General features: G+C 43.5%; 1 protein-coding gene across 3 annotated transcripts in view; it reads left to right on the plus strand.

The window, feature by feature from the left end:
• The window catches only part of pik3r3b (phosphoinositide-3-kinase, regulatory subunit 3b (gamma)), a 170,836-nt gene that overhangs the window by 75,832 nt on the left and 71,795 nt on the right, over positions 1-23,209 (plus strand). For all 3 annotated transcript variants that reach the window (XM_071546146.1, XM_071546147.1, XM_071546145.1), the window contains 2 exons: positions 7,584-7,776; positions 9,042-9,127. In XM_071546146.1, coding sequence (XP_071402247.1) covers positions 7,584-7,776; positions 9,042-9,127 — 279 coding nt within the window. The remainder of the gene's footprint in view (positions 1-7,583; positions 7,777-9,041; positions 9,128-23,209) is intronic.

Consider the following 23,209-nt stretch of genomic DNA (forward strand, 5'->3'; position numbering starts at 1 on the left):
AAAGTCAACCAGCATTTTGCCTAATAACTGATGCGAGTTTCCCCCTCCAGCTGCAACCACAGTTTTGCTTCCTCAGTCTCTGTTTCCCTCCACTCCGCCCGCTCTGTAGGGTTGAACTCTGTCTCTAACTGTATCTCAGCTCGGGTCAGGCAGAGTACCTCTGCGCCTCTGTCACTTGGCATAAGCACCAGCGCCTGTCACATCCCACAGATTCTGCCATATTTGGATGTAAAGATGACGTGGCTGTACCTTCATGTCAGCATCAAATTTCCACTAATCTCCTGACAGTTTCTAATTCAGTAAAAGCAAAATTTAACTCTGTGCTGTGGCTCCACACTCTCTCTCTCTCCCCCTCTCTCTCTCTCTCTCGATTTCTACATAGTTGACCTGCCTGTTCGCCCTTTCACCCGCCACCCACCTCAGCCCAGTGGGCCTCCATCTCTCTGGCTTTCAGGGACTCGGAGTCGGATCTATTTTTCATGAACCCTCCCTTGACATTCAGAGCTTCGTGCTTTCCGTGGGTGGTGTGCGTGCCGGTGTGTGTGTGTGTGTATACTGTATAAGAGGAAGTTAGACACAGACCGACAGACAGACGAGTGTGTGAGCGTGCACACGAGGGAAATGTCATCGCCTTGCTGTAAGTTCACACCAACTCCCCTGCGACCTCCTCCCAAAATATTACTCTGCTCAGCCCCTCGCCCATCAGCCCCAGCTGCAAAACCCGTCAATTATGTAAGTGCTTTTCTCTCTCTCTCTCTCGATCCCAGCCCCGTAAAATGGCAGCCTCTTTTTTTTATTTACTTATTCATGGAAACATTTTAAGTCAGGACAAACCACTTTGAAAGGATGCATCAAGTCTTTTGCGTGGGTCACCCTGGGTTAAGCCCATTGAAATTGAACTTCTTATTTGGGAGGGGGTCACATGAAGAACACCGAGTCATTTGTTTGGTGAAATCAAAGGATATTATGAAAAAGGGTTTGGAGGGCTGAAACATTTAATTTGTACAGTAAGGATAAGTCACGCAATAATATCAAGAGATCCCTGCAGAATAGACTGTTTGCTCGAGGGGCGAGTGGAGGGAGGTTGGCTTTTTTCAGCCTCCTCCCTGCTGTCTTTTGTAGTTGCCTCTTAGGTTTGTACTTCACAGAGCTTCTCAGTTCTAAACGCTGCTATGGGTTTTTCTTTAACCGAGGCTAGTACTGGAAACGGTCCTCAGTGAATATGTTCACATAAGGCTGCACATGTTCAACCGTTATGTAGGCAGCCGCCTGGGGTGCCAGCTCAGCAGGAGGGCACAGTTTTATTTATTTATTTATTTATTTTACTTTTCTCCTTAAACTTTTTTTTTTTCTCAAACAAGCTTCCATCACCTGCAGCCAGTCACCCCTACAGCTAGCACACAAACACTTTTTAATAATTAATAACTTTGTTGTCCTCTTAGCTGTTTGCAAGCTAAAAGTTAGGGCTTGGTGTATTTAGGTGATGGGAGGTATTTGACAGTCTGCAGTAAAATTCTACATGCATATTACTTGTTGAATGCAGCATTTCTTTATTTATTCCTTTGTATTTGCATATTCTGTATGTTGATCTACACAGTGTACATCCTGGACAATGAATTTGAGGCCTTTGTACTGAGACTGCTAATGATGTATCTACCCAGCTGAAGTTAGAAAGTTGCATTGTGTTCAATGTTTTGTCACATCAGAAAATTGCAATCACTCTGAGGTTTCAGTTTGGTCCAGTTAGGTTACTGCAGTTTGTTTCAGCCAGTTCATTTGGAATCAGGAAAGTGAGCTTCATATAAAGATAGTAACAGCTGGTCTCTACTCAGTCTCAACCCCGACTTTTTGTGATGTTGTAACAGCTAAATCCCCCTTCCCATCCCTATCCTACCTGTCCTCTGGCTATCCTGCTCTCTGGGAGCCCAACCATTTTCTCATCCGTTTGATCTGTATCCCCTAATCCAGCCAGTGGCCAGTCATGGGAAATCCCCCTACACTCTCAGAACAAACATACAGCATTTAGAGTTGGAGAGCTGCTAAGCTTAAGGTGTAATCTGTCTGATACCTGTCACATACTTTTCAATTGCTAAACTCCAGTAATCTACAGAATATGAAGTTAAATGGATGCTTTTAAATAAATTAAATCTTAAATTGACCATATGATCCGTAAATTATAAACTATTTTACTAATTTCTAAACATGCCTTTAACGTTAACATGAAAAAATCCGTGCCTGTCATCTCAAAGTCAGAATACATTTTACCTTCAAATTAGTCCAATGTCCAATCAAATTATTTTTTAAAGCTATCTGCATTTTTATTATTATTTTTTTTTTCAGTCAGAATAATTACATTTTTGGTCATCACATTGCTGTAATCCTCCTGTAATCCTCCATGTCATCTGTTCCTCCCACATCCTGACCACAATGAATCTTTTGTTATTAGGGCTGCACCATTTTTCTCTTTTTATTAATTTCAGCTTTTTGAAAGATGAGGATTGTGGATGATGTCACTACCGCAAAAGTTGCCTTAAACCATTTTAAAGAAATGAAGCCTGCATAACAGAGATACAGAAGAAATTACATTTAGGGAGGCTGTGGTTTGAGGTCATTGGGGACTAGAGCCTTCAGACTTCTTGTTAGGTCCTGATTCAGCCTCTCGCTCTTTGGATTTTAGGCGTCGGCAGGAAAAATAAGAGCTGTGTTCTCTGTCTCAAAGAAGTTTGTGTTTTCTAGTCTCAAAAGTCACAACACAATGCTTCTATTCTTCTCACTCATCTTTCTCTTTCTCCCCACCTCACTTCTCCTTCTGCTCTTCCTCATTTTCCCTCTTCTCTGTCTCTTCCTCATCCTCCTCCTTTTTCCCTTCCCCTTTTCTTCCCCTTCTTCCATATTCTTTGTCTTCTCTCTCTCTTTTCTTATTCATTTATTTTGCGAGTTATCTATCCTAATGGCCTAGCTGAGGTCAGCAGTGTCTGTAAGGACAAAGGCCAACTGGCTGAGTCTGACTGACCACTGTCCATCTGGACCTGAAGACAAAGGGATGGGAGGAGGGGGGAGGAGGGATGGGAGCATGCAGGTTGGGAGGACAGGAAGATGCATGGGGCAGTAGAGGACTGTGCTGTCTGCTGCAGGGATGAGGAGCAGAGAAAAGACAATATGGTTAATCTAATGGCCCATAAGGATCTGATTAAGGTAGTCATAATTGTTGGTAACAATATATTATCAATTCATGTTGTTGCATAATATTGTCCCCGTATGTGGATTTTCACCCATGCATCCTCAGGTAAAATGGCCTGCATTGTATTTATTATGGGCTCCACACATGGGAGGCGACATCGCAAGTGAAGCGACATGCAATGTGCGATCTCATGAAATTTTGCATTGGTGCACGTTCCCATGCACCCACCGGCTGTCCACACGCAGACACCGCAGAGAACAAAAGTGTTCAACTGTTGATATTATTATGTTTTAGTGGCCAACATCATTGGAGATTTTTCAGTGTAATATTTGCATTCTGTGGCGGTATTTGCAATATGGTGGAGCAACTTATTGTTGCAGTTATTTAACATCAAAACATGTCTACAGCGACATCAGCAAAAATGCAGTGGCTTGGGAAATTGTTGGTGCCAGAGTGGGTGTTAAGTCAACAAATGAAAAGACAAGTAGTTACATTTGCTGTTTGATGTTTGGATTTGACTAAAAATAGAAGGATTGCTGATTGCTTTCATGGCAACCATCGCTTGCTAGATGCCATGATTTGGTGTGGAGCTGTGAGACTGTGATGGTACTCCACATGGGAGGCGAGGCCTTTAGCAAAGCTGTGTCGCTGATCACCCCCTATCTGTTGAGCCCATTACGCTACAATCAATTTCTCAAAAATTGACACATCACTTTAACAATAGCTGGCATTCCATCCAAGTATTTATATGTATTGCATTAGAAAGTATGATATAGATATAAATATAAATTAAATAGATATACATTTCAATAAAATGTCCTCAGTTTCACAAATACGTTTTTAGGCTTCCTTGAGCCAGAAAAGTTTGCAGTAAATGACAATGGAAACATTTTTATTGAATGAGTAGTGGTTTAATTTTTTTATTGTGTTTTCTGAGGTAGCTACTACAGTTGACATTGGAAAAACACCTAATTCACATTTTATTTTCTGCACCATTTCAAAAGTTCAGTTAAGTTTTTATTGACAGTGGGATGTAAACACAGCCAATAGAAGAAATTACATTCCCTGTTTTCTGAAGATAAAATATTGAAAATAAGAATTGCCCAGTCGTTTTATTGCTCATGTGAGCTCTGAAAAGTAGGTCTGTGGTAAGGCTCTATAGTTAACCCCCACCCCACACACACACACACACACACACACACACACACACACACACACATACCCCCCCACCCCAGTGTCCAGTTGTCCAGTCCTCCAGTGTCCCAAGGGACCAGATGGACGGGCCAAGTTCTCTCTCCAGCCTTGACCTCTATTGACCAGCAGGGTCAGCCACAATCCATAAGAACAGAGGGAGGACTGTGTGTGTGTGTGTGTGTGTGTGTGTTGGGGGTGCTGCTATTGGCTCCAGACAGCGACAGAGATAGATATTGAGAGGTGATAGAGGGTGTGTATGTGACTATGTGTGTGTGTGTGTGTGTGTGTGTGTTTGTGTGTGTGTGTGTGTGTGTGTGTGTGTGTGTGGTCATCGTGTATGATCGGTAGTAGCCAGACCGAGAGGGGTGACTTCCATGACCTCTATCAGGCTGCAGCAGATTGTCAGCCATCCATCACCACCCACCTATCCACCCACACACACTTACACACACACACATACACACACACACACGCACGCACACACACACACACATGCACACAAACACACACTCATACAAGAAACAAACAAATGCACACACATGTAGACATACACATAAAGTATGCACAGACACATGACTACAGTCAGGCCACAACTGGTACACCCATTCATTTACATTCATAAACACTGCACACACACATACACACACACACACACACACACACACACACACACACACAGAAACACACACTGATGGTGATTGCTCCATCCGGCCACTTCTTCCTCCTTCTGAATCCTCTTGACCTCTCCTCTCCGTCTCTGACCTTTCACCTCTGGACACCGGCCCCCAACACACACACACACACACACACACACAAGCACACACACAGACAGATACACCGATACTGTATGTACATGCATGCACAGACAAAAGCTCATGAATATACACACACACATACATACTTAATTGCCCCATTGCTCTTATAGAAGTTAAGACACCCCATTCTCTTTCTTACTCTATTCTATCTATCTGTCATCACTATCTATGTCTCTGTCTCTCTCTCTCTCTCTCTCTCTCTCTCTCTCTGTCTCTCTCTCTTGCTCTCTCTCTCTATCTCTCAGCTGCCCAGTGAAACAGGCAGCCAGTTGGTCTGTCAGCCAGTCCATCTCATCTCTCTCTTGGCTCTCTGTGTTATTGGGATCGATTAGAACGCTTTAGTTCCAGCACAGAGGGCCAAATACACCTATACCTCATATAGTAAATCAATAAGGATCACCATTCTAACAGCTTGATACATACGGCACATCAACATACAGAGCATCGCACAGCACATGGTTAAAAATAGTATTTCTCAACAAACTCTCTTCTTGAGTTGTCAAGAATGAGCAAACATTTCTCTTAATGTGTTAATGTGTGTCTATCAGTTATGTCTTACTGTAATGAAAGCAAAAAAAGACCAGTTACACATGTGCATGATATTCTCCCTAGCTCGTATTCGTAAACCTTTAAAGAGCTGAAGAATGTTTTAAAATAGGACTAAATAGCAGTATACTCTGAATGTAACATACTTGCCAAACATGAAAATGGCAGAATACACAGGAGACACAGAAATACGTGAATGAAACACTATTATATTGATAAATGAGTCGTAATAAGGCTATGGTTGGAAAACTGTGGGTATAATTCAACTGGGCTGCTCAGTCTGAATCAATCTAGCAGTCTTTATATTGCACATGTTGTACACAGGATGCAATGTGAGTTTATTATATACAATACAAATACTAAAGCTGAAAGTGCAGGAATAAAGTACTGCAACATCATTCTAAATATTGTTTTAGAAAGCACTGGGCAGATAGACAGACAAAGATATAGACTTTCTATATGGATTTTTTTGCAGAATGAACATGGTCGTACACGAATGGGTATTCAGTTGTTGATGTGTACCGTCCCACTGAGTTTCTCCCCTCGAAAAACGGAGGCCGCAGCAGGCAGAGGCACAGATGTTGCCTTGTTTGCAGCTTGTTTGCAGTGGTGAAGGGCCTGCGGTGAACGCGCTCATCAATATGTCTGCTCCTCTCCAAACACTGGCATTGTCTGAACCCTACTAATACAAAAAAAGGAGTCGGGTATTATCCCCTGCACTGCCTCCCGCTGTGTCATTTTTACAAGCTATCCGTAGACCGAGCCCCTGTGATTTTCTCCATAGCATCTGTCAAGTTAGCCGGCTAGCAGCTGGCTGCTGGCCTTGGTCTGAATTCAAATCGCTGATGTCCTGCCAAGGCCGTATATCTCCACAAAGTCAACTAGCAGCTGGCTACATGCATGGATGGATATTGATGGCGGTGCTCACCGGGCAGCACAGTGGGGATGCTGGGATTGTGCTCAATATTAAATGTTTCTGCTTGAAATGGTGAAATGTATTCTAATGCGGTGCATGTTTATGCATGCAGCTGTAGGTTCAGCTCACTCACAAGCCCAGAGACACACAGATGCATGCACACGTGTCTGCTTCTGTCTGCTGACTGATTATCTTGTCTGATTATTGCTCACTTGAGCTTTACATTAATCGTATAAAATAATTTATGTGAATATTACATAATGTAGTTTCTTAAAAGTGGAAAATGAAATACTCATTATCATTCTCAGTCAGGCTCATCCGGTATTCTTTGAAACCAAGCCAAGACCCCACTGCTGCTCACACATTTTCTATCATCACATTATCATATAGCTGCATGAACAAATCTGAACATTTAGCTTTATTTGCCATTCTAAATGAATGGCTGCCACCAAACTCCACTGAGTTTCAAAATGTGAAATCCCAAACAAGCCTCCCTGAATCCAAGTGATGATTTGTCATGCAGTGTCACATATATTTAAATGAGACACAATAGTAACAGTGTTCTACTGTGATTTAATCTTTAGAATGGAATTTTTTCATTTCCTTGTGGATGAAAAGCAGAGCTCATTACATGTTGGGGTGTACGATGGCATATTTTTCAGCGCAGCCGGGGAGAGGGGGGCAATATTCTGAGAAAAAACTTTCTGAGATTAAAGTCAGAAATTTGCAAGAAAAAAAGGGATCACATTAAACACCTAATCAAACTTGTTTTTCCACATGTGATCATCATTGCTTATAGTATATTGGCAGCAGTTGTGATTTGATTAACAAAAGTCGCAAACACATTGACCATTGAAACATTGACCCGCCTAGCTAAATAAAGGATCAATTCAGCAAAATAAAATATTCTGGTACTGTTTTCCTGTTGCAGAGACCCAGAGTGTGGAGGAGTGTGGGGAGAGGCTGAAGAGGATCCTGGAGTCTCCCAGCGTTCCCCAGGCCAACCACCAGCTGCTGGTTCATCTCACCAGACACCTGGCCAGGGTGGGACAGCACAGCCAGGCCGCTCCCAGGCTGCTGGGACAGGCTTTCTCAGAGGCCGTCTTCAAGCACTCACTCTTCAGGTAATGGGGTTTGACCATTCATTCATTCATTCATTCATTCATTCATTTCATTTCACACCTGGAAGTCCGAAAGTCCTGAAAGTCCTCCATGGCCCCTGAAGGAGCATGTAAACCTTCAGCTCAAATGAAAACATGAAAATTACAACAGCTGAAGGTATGAGGGGTTTTTTTCCCCCCGCAGCAGTGAAATACGCTCTTTAGCTCTGTGATGAAACAGATGCAGACAAGCACTTTCACTGTTTCCATTAACTTTCCATTCCTTGTGTTAAACCACTGCTGTTGATTAGCGGTGATTATTCCAATCCATTTTCTCACCACAGTCACTCCTCTTGCAGAGGGCCCAAAGAATGTGAACGCCTATTCCCATTTAATTCAAAATGTATGAATTGTAAACAGACACTTAATATGCCTGTCAAAGAACTTTTGATGCCATGGAAATAAACATGGCAGTGTTTGACTGAACGTACGAGTGGCGATTTTAATTGTCCGCTAATGAACCACATAAAAAATCATCAAAAATACATGGCAGCGATCCTAGGTGTAACAATCGACATGACCTTGATCCAAGAGAGAGACCCTGCTAATTCTGCGTGGAGGCTTCTGGGTACGCGCCTGACAGATCTGCCTCTGCCGAAGGGAAAACCGAGCCTGATATCTGGCACGTCTGTAATATCAACATCCTGCAATTTAAGAGCTGGATGCTCCAGCGGGCGAGAGAAGGCATTAACAAGGCTGCTGGTATTGTTTTGCTTCCCCGGGACCCTGCGCAGGCTCATCTGTATCTGTTTTTCCAAAAATTACCAAGGAATGTCTCCTTTGCGTGCGTTGGAAACGTAGTGAATCTGGGAAGCCGGCCGGTGAGTCAGAAGCGGTGATTGTTTGCGTAGCCTGGTCAAGCAGAACGCCTCTGACGGCAGCAGGAGCGGGGCGGCACATCACAGCCTGCCGTGCCGCTGGAACCTCACCACACATGCTTTCGGTTGGATGTGAGGAAATGCTGATTAATGGGAGCTGGTTTTGGGATATAGTTGCTCTGCCGTGCTGAAAAATCAGCTGGCACGGTCATAAGCTCAGCAAATCTCTCTCTCTCCCTCTCTCTCTCTCTCTCTCCCTCTCTCTCTCTCCTAATCAAGACATATTGTACTTGACTTTCAATCAGTTAGTGATATGCCGATGTCAATACAGATTTAAATAGATCCCTGCCGCCCTTTAGCGTTTGACCACAATGTGTGTGTGTGTGTGTGTGTGCATGTGTGTGTGTGCAGTGCGGATGTGAACCCGGAGCACCATGTCAGGATCCTGGAGGCGCTGATAGCAACAGGAGGTCTAATGGAGATGCAGGCTGCACCAGGTAGGATAATAAACACACACACACACACACACACACACACACACACACACACACACACCATACACACATACACCTGACTCCCCCACCCACCCACACAAACACACACACACACACACACACAAACACACACTCACACACATACATGCACACACCCACACAAATTCTCTCTCTCCCTCCTCTTTCGCTTACACACACAAACATATGCATACACTCTCCTTTCTCTGATCCCTCTCTCTCACTCTCTCACACACTCACATGAACATACACACACACACACACACACACACACACACACACACACACGCACATAGATATAGATTACACATAGACCTATCAACCAATGACAAAGTTGCTCCCAAAGAGTAATATTGGTCATTGCACTGGTGTTTCCTTGGTGACACTGAGCATTCACACAAACACATACACTCACACACACACACACACACACACACAAACACACACACATACACTTTATCATTGAGTTTTTCAGCTCAATGATGAAGTGCCTGAAGCTGGTTTCTCAAGTGTATTCAGTATACATTTCTCACAGTGGGAACATGACTTTCCCTCCGTCCCCGCTGCACCGCAAACTGCAGCGGAAAAGACATGTTTGGTTTATGAAATATGTGGAAAACACAAACTTTTGCCCAAGCTGCTGTAATAAATTGGGCATGGAGCATGAAATAACAGCTTACTTCGACCTCTGTTAGTTCAGTTTACAGTCTGGACGTGCAGTATGTATGGTAACAAGAAACAGCGGTTTCATGTTTTTCTTTTTGCATTCCTGCCTTACTGGACTGTTATAGCAGAGAGTGAGGATATGAGTGTGAGTGTGAGCGTGGCATGTCTGGCCTACAGTGTATGGCGTGTACATAGATCAGGACCCAATCACAATGACATTGAACCAGCTTATATTTTCAGCAAGTAGTGATGGGAAAAATGCACAGAGAAGCTTTGAAATGTGTGTGTGTGTGTGTGTATACTGTGTCTTTGTTGTGACAAAATGTAGAAATATAGAAATAAAAATGGTTTGGAGAGAGCAATCAGGCATTTAACATTGTGTGTGTGTGCGTGTGTGTGTGTGTGTGTGTGTGTGTGTGTGTGTGTGTGTGTGTGTGTGTGAGAGAGAGAGAGAGAGAGAGAGAGAGAGAGAGAGAGAGAGAAAGGTCAGACAGCAGGTGTGTGGCTGATTGAAAGGGCTGGGTGTCTGTTGAGGTCATTGTCAGTGGGTCAGTGTCTGTGCGTGTGTGGGTAAATGTCAGTAGGTCAGTCTGTTGAGGGCCGTGGTGTTAAGGTTCGGGTCAACATATTGCTCTTTCTCGTGATTATAGTGTCTGTTTTGGGGTGTGTGTGTGTCATGTACGTGGTGCTGGTGTGTGTTCAGAGGGTTTAGGGTAAAGGTCTTGGAGCCAGTTGGCAGATGAGAGGCAGTTTTATGGTTGAAACAAGGACGAGACAAGGGAGTGTGCTAGACAACACCAGCCTCCTTTCCCACTGAATAGATTCCCACTGGCCAGATTCTCCCTGAAATCGCTCCTTGGATACAATTTTGTCGGTGGCGAGTGTCTGGCTGCGGTATTAACCTACTTACGCAAACACAAGAACACCATTACTCACTGCAAAGGAGGACTGGCAGACAACACACACAGACACACACAGACACACGTCACAACACCGCAAATCAGGCCCAATCATAGTTTAAAATACGGTGTCATTTGCGGAGTTCCCCCCATTCATTCTTTGTGGGCGACACACAAAAGGATGGGGCGCTGTTTTCAGGACAAGGGGGAGTTGGGATCAATAATTCACGGGGAGCGTGTTTAGCCTGTAGGGTCGGGAAATTGGATAGATAGATTGAGGATTCAGTCCATCGCCATCCATTTTTTCCTGATTCAAATTATCTTGATCTTTGGGAATTTAAAATGTAGCCTAGTGCAAGACACTCAAATGGGGGAAGCGCACGCAGGGACCAGAATTATGCTCAAGTTGATTTAAAATATTCTTTGAGCCAGGAGAGCACTGCAACCTTTTTTTTCTTTTTTTTTCTTTTTTGCTTGAATACAAGGGCTTGTACTATTATTTAAAATGTGGAAAAAAAAATGCCCCTTCTTTGCACATTTAAAATCCAGTCATGTCACCTACACCACACACAGCCACACTCCGGTTATTGGCAATTTAAAAGCAAAGAAATGCATCAAAAAAATTCACATCCCTCTCAGCATTGACATATATAGCGGGAATTGGCTATATATGTGATGCCGATTGGATGTATACTTTTTCCCAAGTAGGGGAGGCAGATATACGGCAGGGAAGATCAGCCAGTCAAGGCATATACTACAGTTGCCAAGCATAATACTGTGTTTGAATCCAGCTCACAACCTTTGTTACATGCTCTTTCTCTCCCATCTTTCTCTGTCACTGTATACACGTGTCGCTGTATGCTGTCTTATAAAGCAGGAATGCTATAATGATAATCTTTACAAAACACTGCAGGTTTAACTGTGAGTGGTAGATTGTGTACGACCCAGTCCTTGGCCCTGTGGGGTTCTTTATCCACGACTTTGTTGCTGTTATTTGTGCTCAACTATTTGTAAATTGTATATTTGAGTGGGCTGAACCGTGGAGTGTAATAGATGTGTCGGTTAGATATACAGTAGATAGAGTGAGAGAAATAGTGAATGTGTCTGTGAGTGTGCGCACAGGTATGCGGTCAAGTATGTGTGTGTATACATGTATGAGGGCACTTGCATGTTTTGTGTGTGTGTGTGTGTGTGTGTGTTGGCAGACAAGCTTACATCACTAACAAATGGACCATAGGTAGCTGTTTTGTGCTGTCTTTGAAGTGTGTCTTTTGTAACATCTCTTACACAACACAACTCTCTCTCTGTCTGTCTCTCTCTCTCTCTCTCTCTCTCTCTCTCTCTCTCTCTCTCTCGCCGTGGGGTGCCTGAACAAAGCCGACTGCCTCAGGACCTGCTAGGTGTTTTGTAATCAGGGGAATGATGTGGGAAATTGTATTATTATAATGCCGTATATGCTCTTTCATATCTCCGTTTCTCTGCCTCTTCCTCTGTCTTTATGCCTGTGTATCTTTCTGACTGCCTGTTTTAATCTATAGTTTAATCTATCTATCTATCTATCTATCTATCTATCTATCTATCTATCTATCTATCTATCTATCTATCTATCTATCTAAATATTTCTCTTTGGAGAGCTGCAATGTTTTCACTGTCTGTTTGTATCTGATAGAGCCATGAGATAAAAACCTGAAACCTCGGTGGGGTCTTAGGGTTAGTGAACTGAATCCATACCTGGCACACTCTTGGCTGGTTGTGGTCAATGAGAGGTCATTATGGGTTATATGGGATGTTGCAGTCCAGTATCTAACTGTTCACAGATGGAAAGGCACACTTTATTTAAATTGGTAATTCTTAGATTTTTGGGCCATCTTTGTTGCTAAGCGCCCATTCCTGTGGTGTTTCTGCTCTGCACTTCCCAGAGATCACCTGTCAATCAAACAGTATGTCCAGTGCTGTGACGTCTTTTTCCTTGGATTTTCTGCAGATGATGTTTCTGTAGGTGGTGCTCATGTTAGCTAACCAGTTTCTCTTCTGTTTATTCCAAACAAACCACTGTTTGTTTGGACCAGATGATTTTTTTCCCAGGAAAGAAATACCAGACAGCTTTAAAAAGCTGTAAAGTAAAAGATCACAACTGTGTTATATCTAGTGGCGATAGACAGTAGCAAAATGAGCATTTATTTATATGAAAATGTAGCAAATTATTATAAACAGTAAGTCCTCAGCTTATTCCACCTTACTGTTGTTTTTCAATGGCATGGCGGGTGACAGCATGCCTGGCTGTGGTTCCTTTGTTTGCTGAATGCAGAGAGAGAGAGAGAGAGAGAGAGAGAGAGAGGCAGGCAAAAAGGGAGAGGTCAGGTTCATGTGTGAGCATTTTTCTCACCCATTACCTCCCCTGCCACCCCTCCAGACAGCATTAGTAGAGGTCAAAGGTTACCACAGTGCCTGTTGGCGGTATGTTAACCCCTAAACAGAGGTTTGCGAGCGTTTGCGTGTGTGTGTGTGTGTGTGTGTGTGTGCATGTGTGTGTGTGTGTGTGTACGCCCGTTGACCCCTCAAGAGAGCTGCCCTCCAAGCCTGTTCGCCAAATGGAGTCTGAATATATGACCAGCTCCATTCCACCTGAGTGCTCTGGCTCAGTATCTCTGTGACCGTATGACTCTGTGTGTGTGTGTGTGTGTGTGTGTCTATGTGTGTGTGTGTGCTTGGGTATGTGTGTGTGTGTGTGTGTGTGTGTGTGTGTGTGTGTGTATCACTTGCATGTTAAGCTTCAATGCAGCCCGATGCGGCCAGCCAATCTGTCAGCCATGACCAGCACGCTAGAACCAATGCAGAAAAAAAAAAAAAAAAAAAAGGAAAGAATGCAAACTCCCAAACACACCCATTCACATTCTGGCCCCTTTTCTCTGCTTTTGTTATGACCTGTTTTCCTTCCAAGGCACGCAAACCATGCCCGCAGCTTGGCAAGAATATGGCACACACAAACTCACTTACACACACTGACGCTTCCCCTTGCTCTTTCTCTTGCTCTTTCTCTCTCTCTACTCTCTCAGGTCATTTATTTGGCTGGTAATGCAAGCCACCGCAACCGAGGAAAGTCTGATGGTAAAACATAGTGTTCAGGGACTGATTCAGAGAGCTGGCCAGTGTTATGACGTACCATCTCTCTCCCTCTCTCTCTCTCTCTCTCTCTCTCTCTCTCTCTCTCTCGCTCTCTCTCTCTCTCTCTCCACCCATCATTATAGCCCTCTATTGAGAGGAGGATTCTTCTTCTTCATGTCTCTTAAAAACAGTGCCATGACACATAAACTCCCAGCTTCATTTGCAGTAAACGAGGACAAACCAAACATCCCATAACAGCATGGACAGTGTGTTTTATCCACTCTGGAATGCAGCAACTTGAAAACTCTGTGCCGCTGTGGACAGATTGCATTTTGAATATACACAATACAATAAAATCTGCTGCAAATTAAATTGTACTTGTACTGAGTCCTTAGAAGATTTGTCATGGATGTCTTGTTCATTAGAAAACTATTGCTCTACATTTCAGCATCTTGTATGGGTGAAGCCCTCTGAACTCATTACTTTCTATGGATCTTGTGCTAGTGGGCATGGGTGTGTGTGTGTGTGTGTGTGTGTGTGTGTGTGTGTGTGTGTGTGTGTGTGTGTGTCTGTGTTACAGGAATGCAGCCGTACATACATATTCAGTTGAAAGTTTTCCATGTGTTTCTTCATAAAACAGAGAGTGTGTGAAGAGTGTGAAAGTGAAAGTGAGAGAGTGTTTGTCCGCTGGCTGACCGTTTAGCATACGCTTGACCAGACCACTGTGGCCAACGGGGTGACACAGCACACTGCTCAGAGTCAACACACACACACACACACACACACACACACACACACACAGAGCCCTGAGCATAGCGGAGAGCACTAAGAAGGGTGTGAGGGCGTGTTTGTGTGTGTGAGATTAGAGTGAGTGTACATGAGAGAGAGAAATATTATTGTGTGCATCATTTTGCTCTGCGTGTGTGTGTGTGGGTGTGTGTGTGTGTGTCAAGGGTTCACAGTGAAGTCATGCCCTGAGTCTATCCCATCGGGAGGGAAGAGGAAAGTGCCAGCTTATCATCCAGTATAATCCTGCTGTATGGGGTCAGCAGTAGGGCACAAACATACACACATACACATACACACACACACACAGAAGCTGTATGTGTCTGTGTGTGTGTGCACTTCTGTGTGTGTAGGGGATCATGGTTGTGCAATATCATTAAGGTCAAACAAATTTGCAGCTTTTACACGTGTGTTAGTCTGTGTTTGGCTTGTGTGTTCGTGTGTGTGTGTGTGTGTGTGTGTGTGTGTGTGTGTGTGTGTGTGTGTTGTGTCTGTGAACTTTCATCTAATTGTAGTGGTAGGGCTGCAAGATTCTTCTCAACCAACTACACACGCACACACACATACATACATACACCCACTCAAATTCATTGTGGCTTGGTCGGCTTCTGGAATTTCCCAATGATGTGTGCATGCGTGTGTGTTTGTGTCTGTGTGTGTGTGTGTGTGTGTGTGTGTGTGTGTGTGTGTGTGTGTGTGTGTGTGTGTGTGTGTGTGTGAGTGAATGTGGGTGTGTCCCTTCTGACCTAGAAGAGCAGCCACAGTGGTCAGCTGTCCAGCTCCCTCAGCTGCACACAATTACATGGCTCAGTGTACCAGCTAATAGCACACAAACGCACACACACGTACACACACACACACATGCACTGCTGTCCATCCATTCTCCCTCTTTCTTTCCTTCCTTTTGACCCCCCCCGCCCCTCCATCTTCAAGCTAAGGACACTTGTCAACACTGAGCCCTAAAAGAGTCATGGTTTCTTGGGTAGAGACAGCAGGTAGATGGAGGCGGGTGGGGAGTCACGCTGGGACAGACACACATTATAATACATGAATAGGAAGAATAGACTGTCATTTTCCACTCTGAATTAGATCCAAACCCACATTATGAGTTAGATGGTATGTACCTCCACAAAAATCTGTGACATTTTTTTATATGTATAGGTCCAGTTGATATAACACAATGGGATTCAGCTTTCCAGAGAAAAATCATCTAGTGCACAGCGTTTTATGTTTCTGGGAGTAGCAACAGCAGTTTGTTTGGAATAAATATAAGAAGAGCTGGGTAGTTAACATGAGCATCAATAGCTACCATGGCTGAACAGACAAAGAAAAGAGCGGCACCTACAGAAACTCAAACTTCATCAACAGAAAATCCCAAGAAAAAGACGTCACAGTACTGGACACACTTGATTGTTTGACAAGTGATGGCTTCATCTATTCTTCTCTCACTCTTTGAGATGTTTTTCCATAGCTCTGAACCAGCACCAGTGGTATTCACATCTTTTTACATTGGACCCAATTTTGTTTTTCCTTGATCTTGGGACCCAAAACTGATTTTGGCTAATTAGGTTTTGGCTGATTAGGCTAATCAGCCTGTTGAGCATACGCTAGGTTGTGGGAAGGCTCTGGTGAAGTTACGTAGCTGATAACCTTTGATATCAGCTTTCCCAATTATCTTGTTTGGATCTCTCTCTCTCTCTCTCTCTCTCTCTCTCTCTCTCTCTCTCTCTCTCTCTCCTCTCTCTCTCTCTCTCTCTCTCTCTCTCTCTCTCTCTCTCTCTCTCTCTCTCTCTCTCTCTCTCTCTCTTGGAGGGTTAGGGGTCATGGTAGGGAGTGGGATGAAGGGTAATGGCCTCTGAAATGGGTTTGTTAGCTGGATACAGAGAGACATGTGGGCTGGGTGGCCCCGACAGCAGGCCAAGAGGTGAGGGTCACAGCAAAGAAGCAAAGAGTCCTCCCTGGTCCTTACCGGGTGAATCCAGGTAAAATCCATTATCCCTTATTCATTTACCTTGTTAAATCTGTACCGATTACAAAGGAGGAGATGTAGATAAAGAGAAGCAGATGAGATAGAGAAGGATTATTAAGTTTTGAGACAATTGAAATGTGGATTGTGCAAACAAAAGGGGCTGCAACTCAATATCAGCCATATTTTGTATATTGTGTATTTGTATATATTCAGTGTATACTTGTAGTGTTTTTGTATTCAGTCTACTGTCATGCAGTAGTGCAACTTGTGTCAGCACCAAGTAACCATGCAGGTCAAAGTCCTTGTTGACTGTTGACTGTTACAAGTTGACTGTTGACTGTTACAATAATGACTTAGTACAATGACTTCGTCATTGTACTAAGTCATTACACTAAAGTGAATAAAAGCTAATCTAATTCTTATCCTGATTCTGAGAAAGTACAACTCCAGCTACTGTGCAGATATTTGACTAATATTGTTAAGTAGCACAAAATGGGTTTTCCAGCCCAGTGCATAGAACAATGTAATAATATGCTGCTCTCTCATTGCCCTTTTACCCACTACACAGCAACATCCCTCACCCCTACATAGCCTTATCCCTCAGTTCAGTCTCTATTAGAAGATTATCTTACTAATACCCATCATCCAGCACACTGCTCTCTGGTTGAGTTGGTTTATGATGTATTCTGGGAAGAAGCTCTTCCCTGGTTAATGTCCAAATTCTGCTGTAATGTGCTCATGTAAAGCTTGAATTAACATCAAACAGCCCCTAGCTCCCATGTTTATCCCTTCATATGTAATTTTAAGGATCATAAGGTCACTGAAGCTACTCTCATCTGTGAGATCTCTCTCTCTCTCTCTCCCTATCTCTCTCTCTCTCTCTCTCTCTCTCTCTCTCTCTGTGTCATATACTTCCCTTCTCTCCATCAATTCTTCTGTATCTCTTAACATCTTTCTCTCTTTCTTTCTCTCTTTCTTTGTCTTTTCCCCTCTGTCTCTTAACCCACTGTTTTGTTACTACACTCCAAAAAATATAACCCTAACCCTAACAAGTCATTTAGTTTACTTTTGAGTCTTAAAGTCTTGTTTTGTGAAAAAATCTACCAGTGGAGTGAGGCAACTTGACTTGTTTCCAGTGAAATTTCGGCTGTTTTGAGAATTTCAGTATCTTGAAATAAGGCAGATCGATCCACTCATATCAAGATAATGTCGTTTAATTCAAGAGAATTCCTGAACAAGTTGTTTTGCACTGGAAACAGGGGAAATGGAAATCATCTCACTCATCTCACACACTTATCACTTACTTGTTTTAAGAAAAATAAGGTTTTTGGACTCAGTAGTAAATGACTTGTTAAGATGGTCATTAAATGTAGTATTAAATTGTTAAGAAATATTTTTGCAGTGCAAATAATTGCAAAAACAGTGTGGGCTTGTACATCAGTGGCTTAAAAAACCTCTGCTTGATTAATATACCAATTAACCACAAATCAGTTTTGGATTACAAGAAAATATAATTTGAAAAATGTGATACCCGAGGAAACAAGTTAAACGAGTTATCTCTAGATTACTCCTCACATGTAATTAAATTGCTGCTGAAGTAGATGAAATATGAAATGTTTTATCACTGTCTGGAAACCTTTGGAGAGCCGGAAACTTTTTATCGACAGCCAAATTTGGCCGACGGGCCCCACTTTGGATCTGCCCTTTTCTCTCCCACTAATCCCTGACTGAACTTGGGCTAGCCTTTGTTATTTAGGCCGGGCTCTGGATCTGTGAACCCTCCTTCACTAGAAGTTAGCGTCAGTGCATCCATGCGTGGCTCACACACTCCTGATCCTGCCAGTCCAGTGCCACAGCAGTGCCCTCTCAGGCTGCTAGACAAGCAGACGGGCACTGTGTACACTGTATGTACGCGCACACACACACACACACACACACACACACACACACACACACACACACACACACACACACACACACACAAACACACAGAAACTACATGCTTGAAAACACACAAGCAAGTGGATGAATGCTCACACAAAATAATACATGCTTGAAAACACACACATACACTCTGTCTCTCTCTCGCTCACACACACACACACACACACACACACACACACACACACACACACAGATGACGGAACACAGTTGCACACTCGTCTAAGCAGAGCACAGTGAGTCAGTTAGTGAGAGGGCATCACCCTGGGGTTCACACTGCCAGTTCATTGGTAGTTCCCTCCTTTATGGTCTTTTTCTTTTACCCTATCACTTATCCTTTTCTTATCCTTTTCTCTTCCTCCTATTCATCCATTTGTTTATCTGTCCATCCGGCATCGGCCCATGTCATCCTTTGAGCTCTTCATGCCACACTCAACTTTTCTCTCTCTCACTCTCTCTTTCTCTCACCTGCCCACCCTCCTCCTCACTCTTGTGCTACATTAAGTGGAATCAGGGTTCACATCCAATTTTCCATTGGGGACCATAATTTAAGAACTTAGCCTTGTCTTGTCAGCCTCATTAAAACATACTGCTACTCGTATCACATTAGGTCTCGCCAGAAACATGCCTGCCAACTACTTTGTGTCTCGATGCATAGTTAAAGGAGTCCAGCAGCAGAAGCAGAGACGGACAGGAAAGAATCTAGTGCAATCATAGAATTATAATAATATGGAAATGCTAGTAAAACTTCCAAGGAGTGAGCAGCAATTATTACATTGGCAGTTTATGGTTTAAATATTTATTTCTCCCCATACAAGCCATCAATAATGTATTGAACTTGTGACCCAAAATTATAATGATGCACACACGGCCAACTGAACTACGTGCTGAAATGAAAATGAAAAATCTGATTCTCCCATGTAGCAATTAAAAGGCTTGTTTTTCCTTCAGCGTGGTGGGAGAGTGTGTGTGTGTGTGTGTGTGTGTGAGCATACATGGCATACGTGTGTGTGCGTGGGCGTGCGCTAGTGTTAGGCCGTCCAGCCATCGCGCAAGGATGGTTCTAGTTTCCACCGATTGTGTGAGACATTTGCTGTGCTGAAGGGCAAATGTGATGTAAAGAATATGAGGCCGAGATGGATGGGTGAGCTGAAACATGCTGTGCATACCAATGCGCTGCTTTCTCTCTCTCTCTCTCACTCAGTCGCCACCTTTCTCTATCTTTCTGGATGTATCTCTTTATTCAACCCCCTTTCTCTTTCCCTGACATCCCTTGAAAGGGCCCAAGGCAATCAGACTGGCAACGTCCTCCAAAGTGTGTGTGCTTTATCAATCTTCTGCACTTAGGCTATAGGACTCATAGATTGAAAGATCACTGCTTGGCCAAGTTACTGTACTCTAATTTGTGCGTGTGTGTGTGTGTGTGTGTGTCTGTCCGTGTCCATATGTCTCTGTCTGTTTTTGCCTCACAGCAGCTTGAAAGATTCAACCCCTCCTCTCTTCCTGCTCTCTGCTCAGCACCAGCTTCCGTGGGGATCTGTTGTTTTCAGCGCTAATAACTTTGTTTTTTATTCAGAAGTACTCTTTTTCTCATCCTGACTCAGCCCGATGTGAATTACTAATGAGTAGATTTCTTTACCCCTGGGCGGCACAGGGAACGGCTGCTCTACTGGCCAAAGTTCTCCAGTTGATCCGGGCGGGTTGATCAGTATTCACAAAGCACTTCATCCTGCCCATTATTTTTTAGAATTTACTTCTAAATTGGTCAGTTCGGAGCGGCTCTTAGCCTTGGAAGGCTTTGTGAATTTGGCCTCCGGGGTTTTACTACTCTAGTTGGCTGTGTTAGGTAACTCGGTGGGGCGAGGGGTTTGTTTATACTAAGCTTAGGAATGAACTGATTGGAGGTGCATCCAGTGTTGAATAGGTGTTTGTAAGGTTTTCTTGTGTGTGCACTCTTTCTCTCTCCTTCTCTCCCTCCCTCTATATCTTTTCTTCCCTCTGTCTGCCTCCCTCCTACTCCCTCTCTCACCTCTACTGCCAGCACACTGCAAAAAATATCTACCAACAAGTTAAACAAGTGAAAAAAAACTGCCAAAGGAGTGAGATAATTTCTCTTGTTTACAATGGATATCAACTTTTTAAGACTTTTCTCTGACATTAGTATATTATTATTGACATATTAGTGGAGTAAGCTTATCTTGAGACATTGCCACAAAATGTTTTAAACTGATGAAACTGCAGTGGAAATAATGGAATTAAAAATGATCTCAGCCTATTGGCTGATTTTTTCACCTGTTTTAAGCAAAACAATAATTTAAGACAAAATAGTTGATCACATATAAAGTTAGTTAATTTTTTGCAGTGTAGCCTTCCAGCATCCTGATTTTCCAGCCACTAGCACCTGGCCTGCTGTGTTTTATGTGTTTTATGGACCTGACAAGTTATGGCAACGCACTTTATCAGCTAATCTGTGGCAAGCTGCCCCTGCTAGCCAGTGGTGGTCTGCTTGCTCAACCACATGGAAAGTTATGGAGCCCCATTATGATGCTCTATCAAGCCCCTCATATTGCCTGAAGGTCAAGGGCACTTTATACGAAGACATGAAATCTGCCTGATACTGTAAAGACCGGGATAGATAAAAGAGAGAGAGGGGGGAGAGAGAGAGAGAGATTGAGCGGTCATGGAGTCATTTCCCCTCTTCAGGTTCCTATAAAGAGGCACACTCACCTTTCCTTTCATGCTGAGAGTTTTATGGGCGACCGGGGAGCTGTAATTGGTGGCTGAAAGGGTGGGCTTTGAAGCAGGAGAACCACAGGTAATGGTAATCTGATAGATCTTATGACACACATACATGTGGCCGCATACGTACACACACACACACACACACACACACACACATGCACAGGAGCATGTACATACACATGGACACATGCAGGATGATAGTGCAAACTACATTTCACAAGGAGTTGTCATGGTCCTCTGGAGATGGCCTTTGCACACACTACACACACACACACACACACACACACACAATCATCCCCACATGGTGTGATATGTTTGTGGTGCCTTTGAGGGATCAAAAGTAATGAGTTTTGTGTTCTCAATAGAATAATAAACAGAGACCTTACCAAGACCTTTATCGTAAGCACTACTTCTCTCGCTTTTTCTTTCTCTCTCTCTCTCTCTCCCTCTCCTTCCCTCCCTCCCCCTGTCCCTTAAAGGCCTCGCACACAAAGACATTATGTTTTAAGGAGCTGGCAAATAACTTATTAAATTAGCTCAATTAACATTCACAAGGAGATGGTTTACAAGGAGAAATGTAATGCTTGCCATATGTAGAATCCCTTGGCTCACAGAGGGAGGGGAGCCATATTTATAGGTACTAGGTGTGTATGTGCAGGTTTTCAACAGACTGGGTATATTGTGCCGTCCAGCCAGGCTCTGTCTCACTTACGATACACTCTCTCTCTTCCAGCCTGGTGGTCAGTGTGTGTCCAGCAGGGCTGCACTGACCTCATCTCTGGCTTCGACTCAGAGCCTGCAGCTAAGGGCAGATGTCCTCTCCTCCTCCTCTTCTTCCTTCTCTCTTTGCTTTTCTTTCTCCATCTCTCCATCCATCCCTGCTCCCCTGCCTCCTTACCTCCCTCTCTTCTCTCTGTTGTTCTATCTTTGTCTTCCTGCCTACCTCCTGCGTCCGTCAACCCCTTGATCCGTCTTTCCATCTCTGCCTATCGTCGCACCCTTCGTCTGCCCTTCCTTCAAAGTCTTCCTTCTCTTTCTCTCTCTCTTTACCTCCCTCCCTCCATCCCTATGTTTCCCCCTCCCTCCCTCCTTTCCTCTCTTCCCTCTCTGTGTCTCAGTAGGTATGCTTGTCCACAAGTGGTCAAGCAGTGCTGGGCCTCATGCATAATCATGCTGTTATGTGGCAGAGAGAGAGAGAAAGAGATTATAACAAAAAGCTGAATTTTGACGAAGAGGAAAAGAGAGAGAATGTGGGAAAAAAAGAGAAAATAATAAAATCATAAAAGAAGAGAATTTCTGGCCCTGACCCCAGACCTCTGGACTGGTCTCAACTGGTAGAATGGGAGTCAGTGGATGGAGAGGTTTACTTACTGACATTGTCAGTCCCTCATTTCACCTCTACAGTAATAAGAGAATGATACCCAAGCATTAAAAATGTATACTGCTGTTCTAATACATTGGGAGCTCACTGTAATCTATACTTGATATATACTGTACCTAATGCGCATAACAGGTATCTTCCTACCACTGTTGCATCATTAAGGAGAACTGTAATGCTCCAGCAGTACAAAGCATCCAGGTATCGACATTGTCACACTTCATACTGTGTGCACTGATGCTTGCAACAAGGCACGGTAACCCTTTACATTGGTCTTATTTCAGTGGATTAACCTGCGTATCAAACTATTGAAAATTATTGTAAGTGCACAATATCACTGTGTAGGTGCTTGATAAATCTCTGTAATGCACAATGTACTTACAGCAGTGTAACAACACTGTTTTAATGAAGCCATTTGAATGGTGTGTTACTGGAATAAGGCCATTGTAAAGTAAAGTGTTCCCCAATGCACTACCTAGATTTTGAGAGACAAGTGTTTTCTGTTGCAAGAGACAGAGGCTGCTGCAGTAGCTGGATACAGGACGGTGCATCATCAGCTCATCAGCTTTCCATTTCAGCAG

This window comes from Centroberyx affinis, unplaced genomic scaffold, assembly GCF_046629955.1.
Source record: "Centroberyx affinis isolate AG114_WGS23_722 - 3 ecotype Tasmania unplaced genomic scaffold, CSIRO-AGI_Caff_v1 ptg005145l_1, whole genome shotgun sequence".
Classification (NCBI taxonomy): domain Eukaryota; kingdom Metazoa; phylum Chordata; class Actinopteri; order Beryciformes; family Berycidae; genus Centroberyx; species Centroberyx affinis.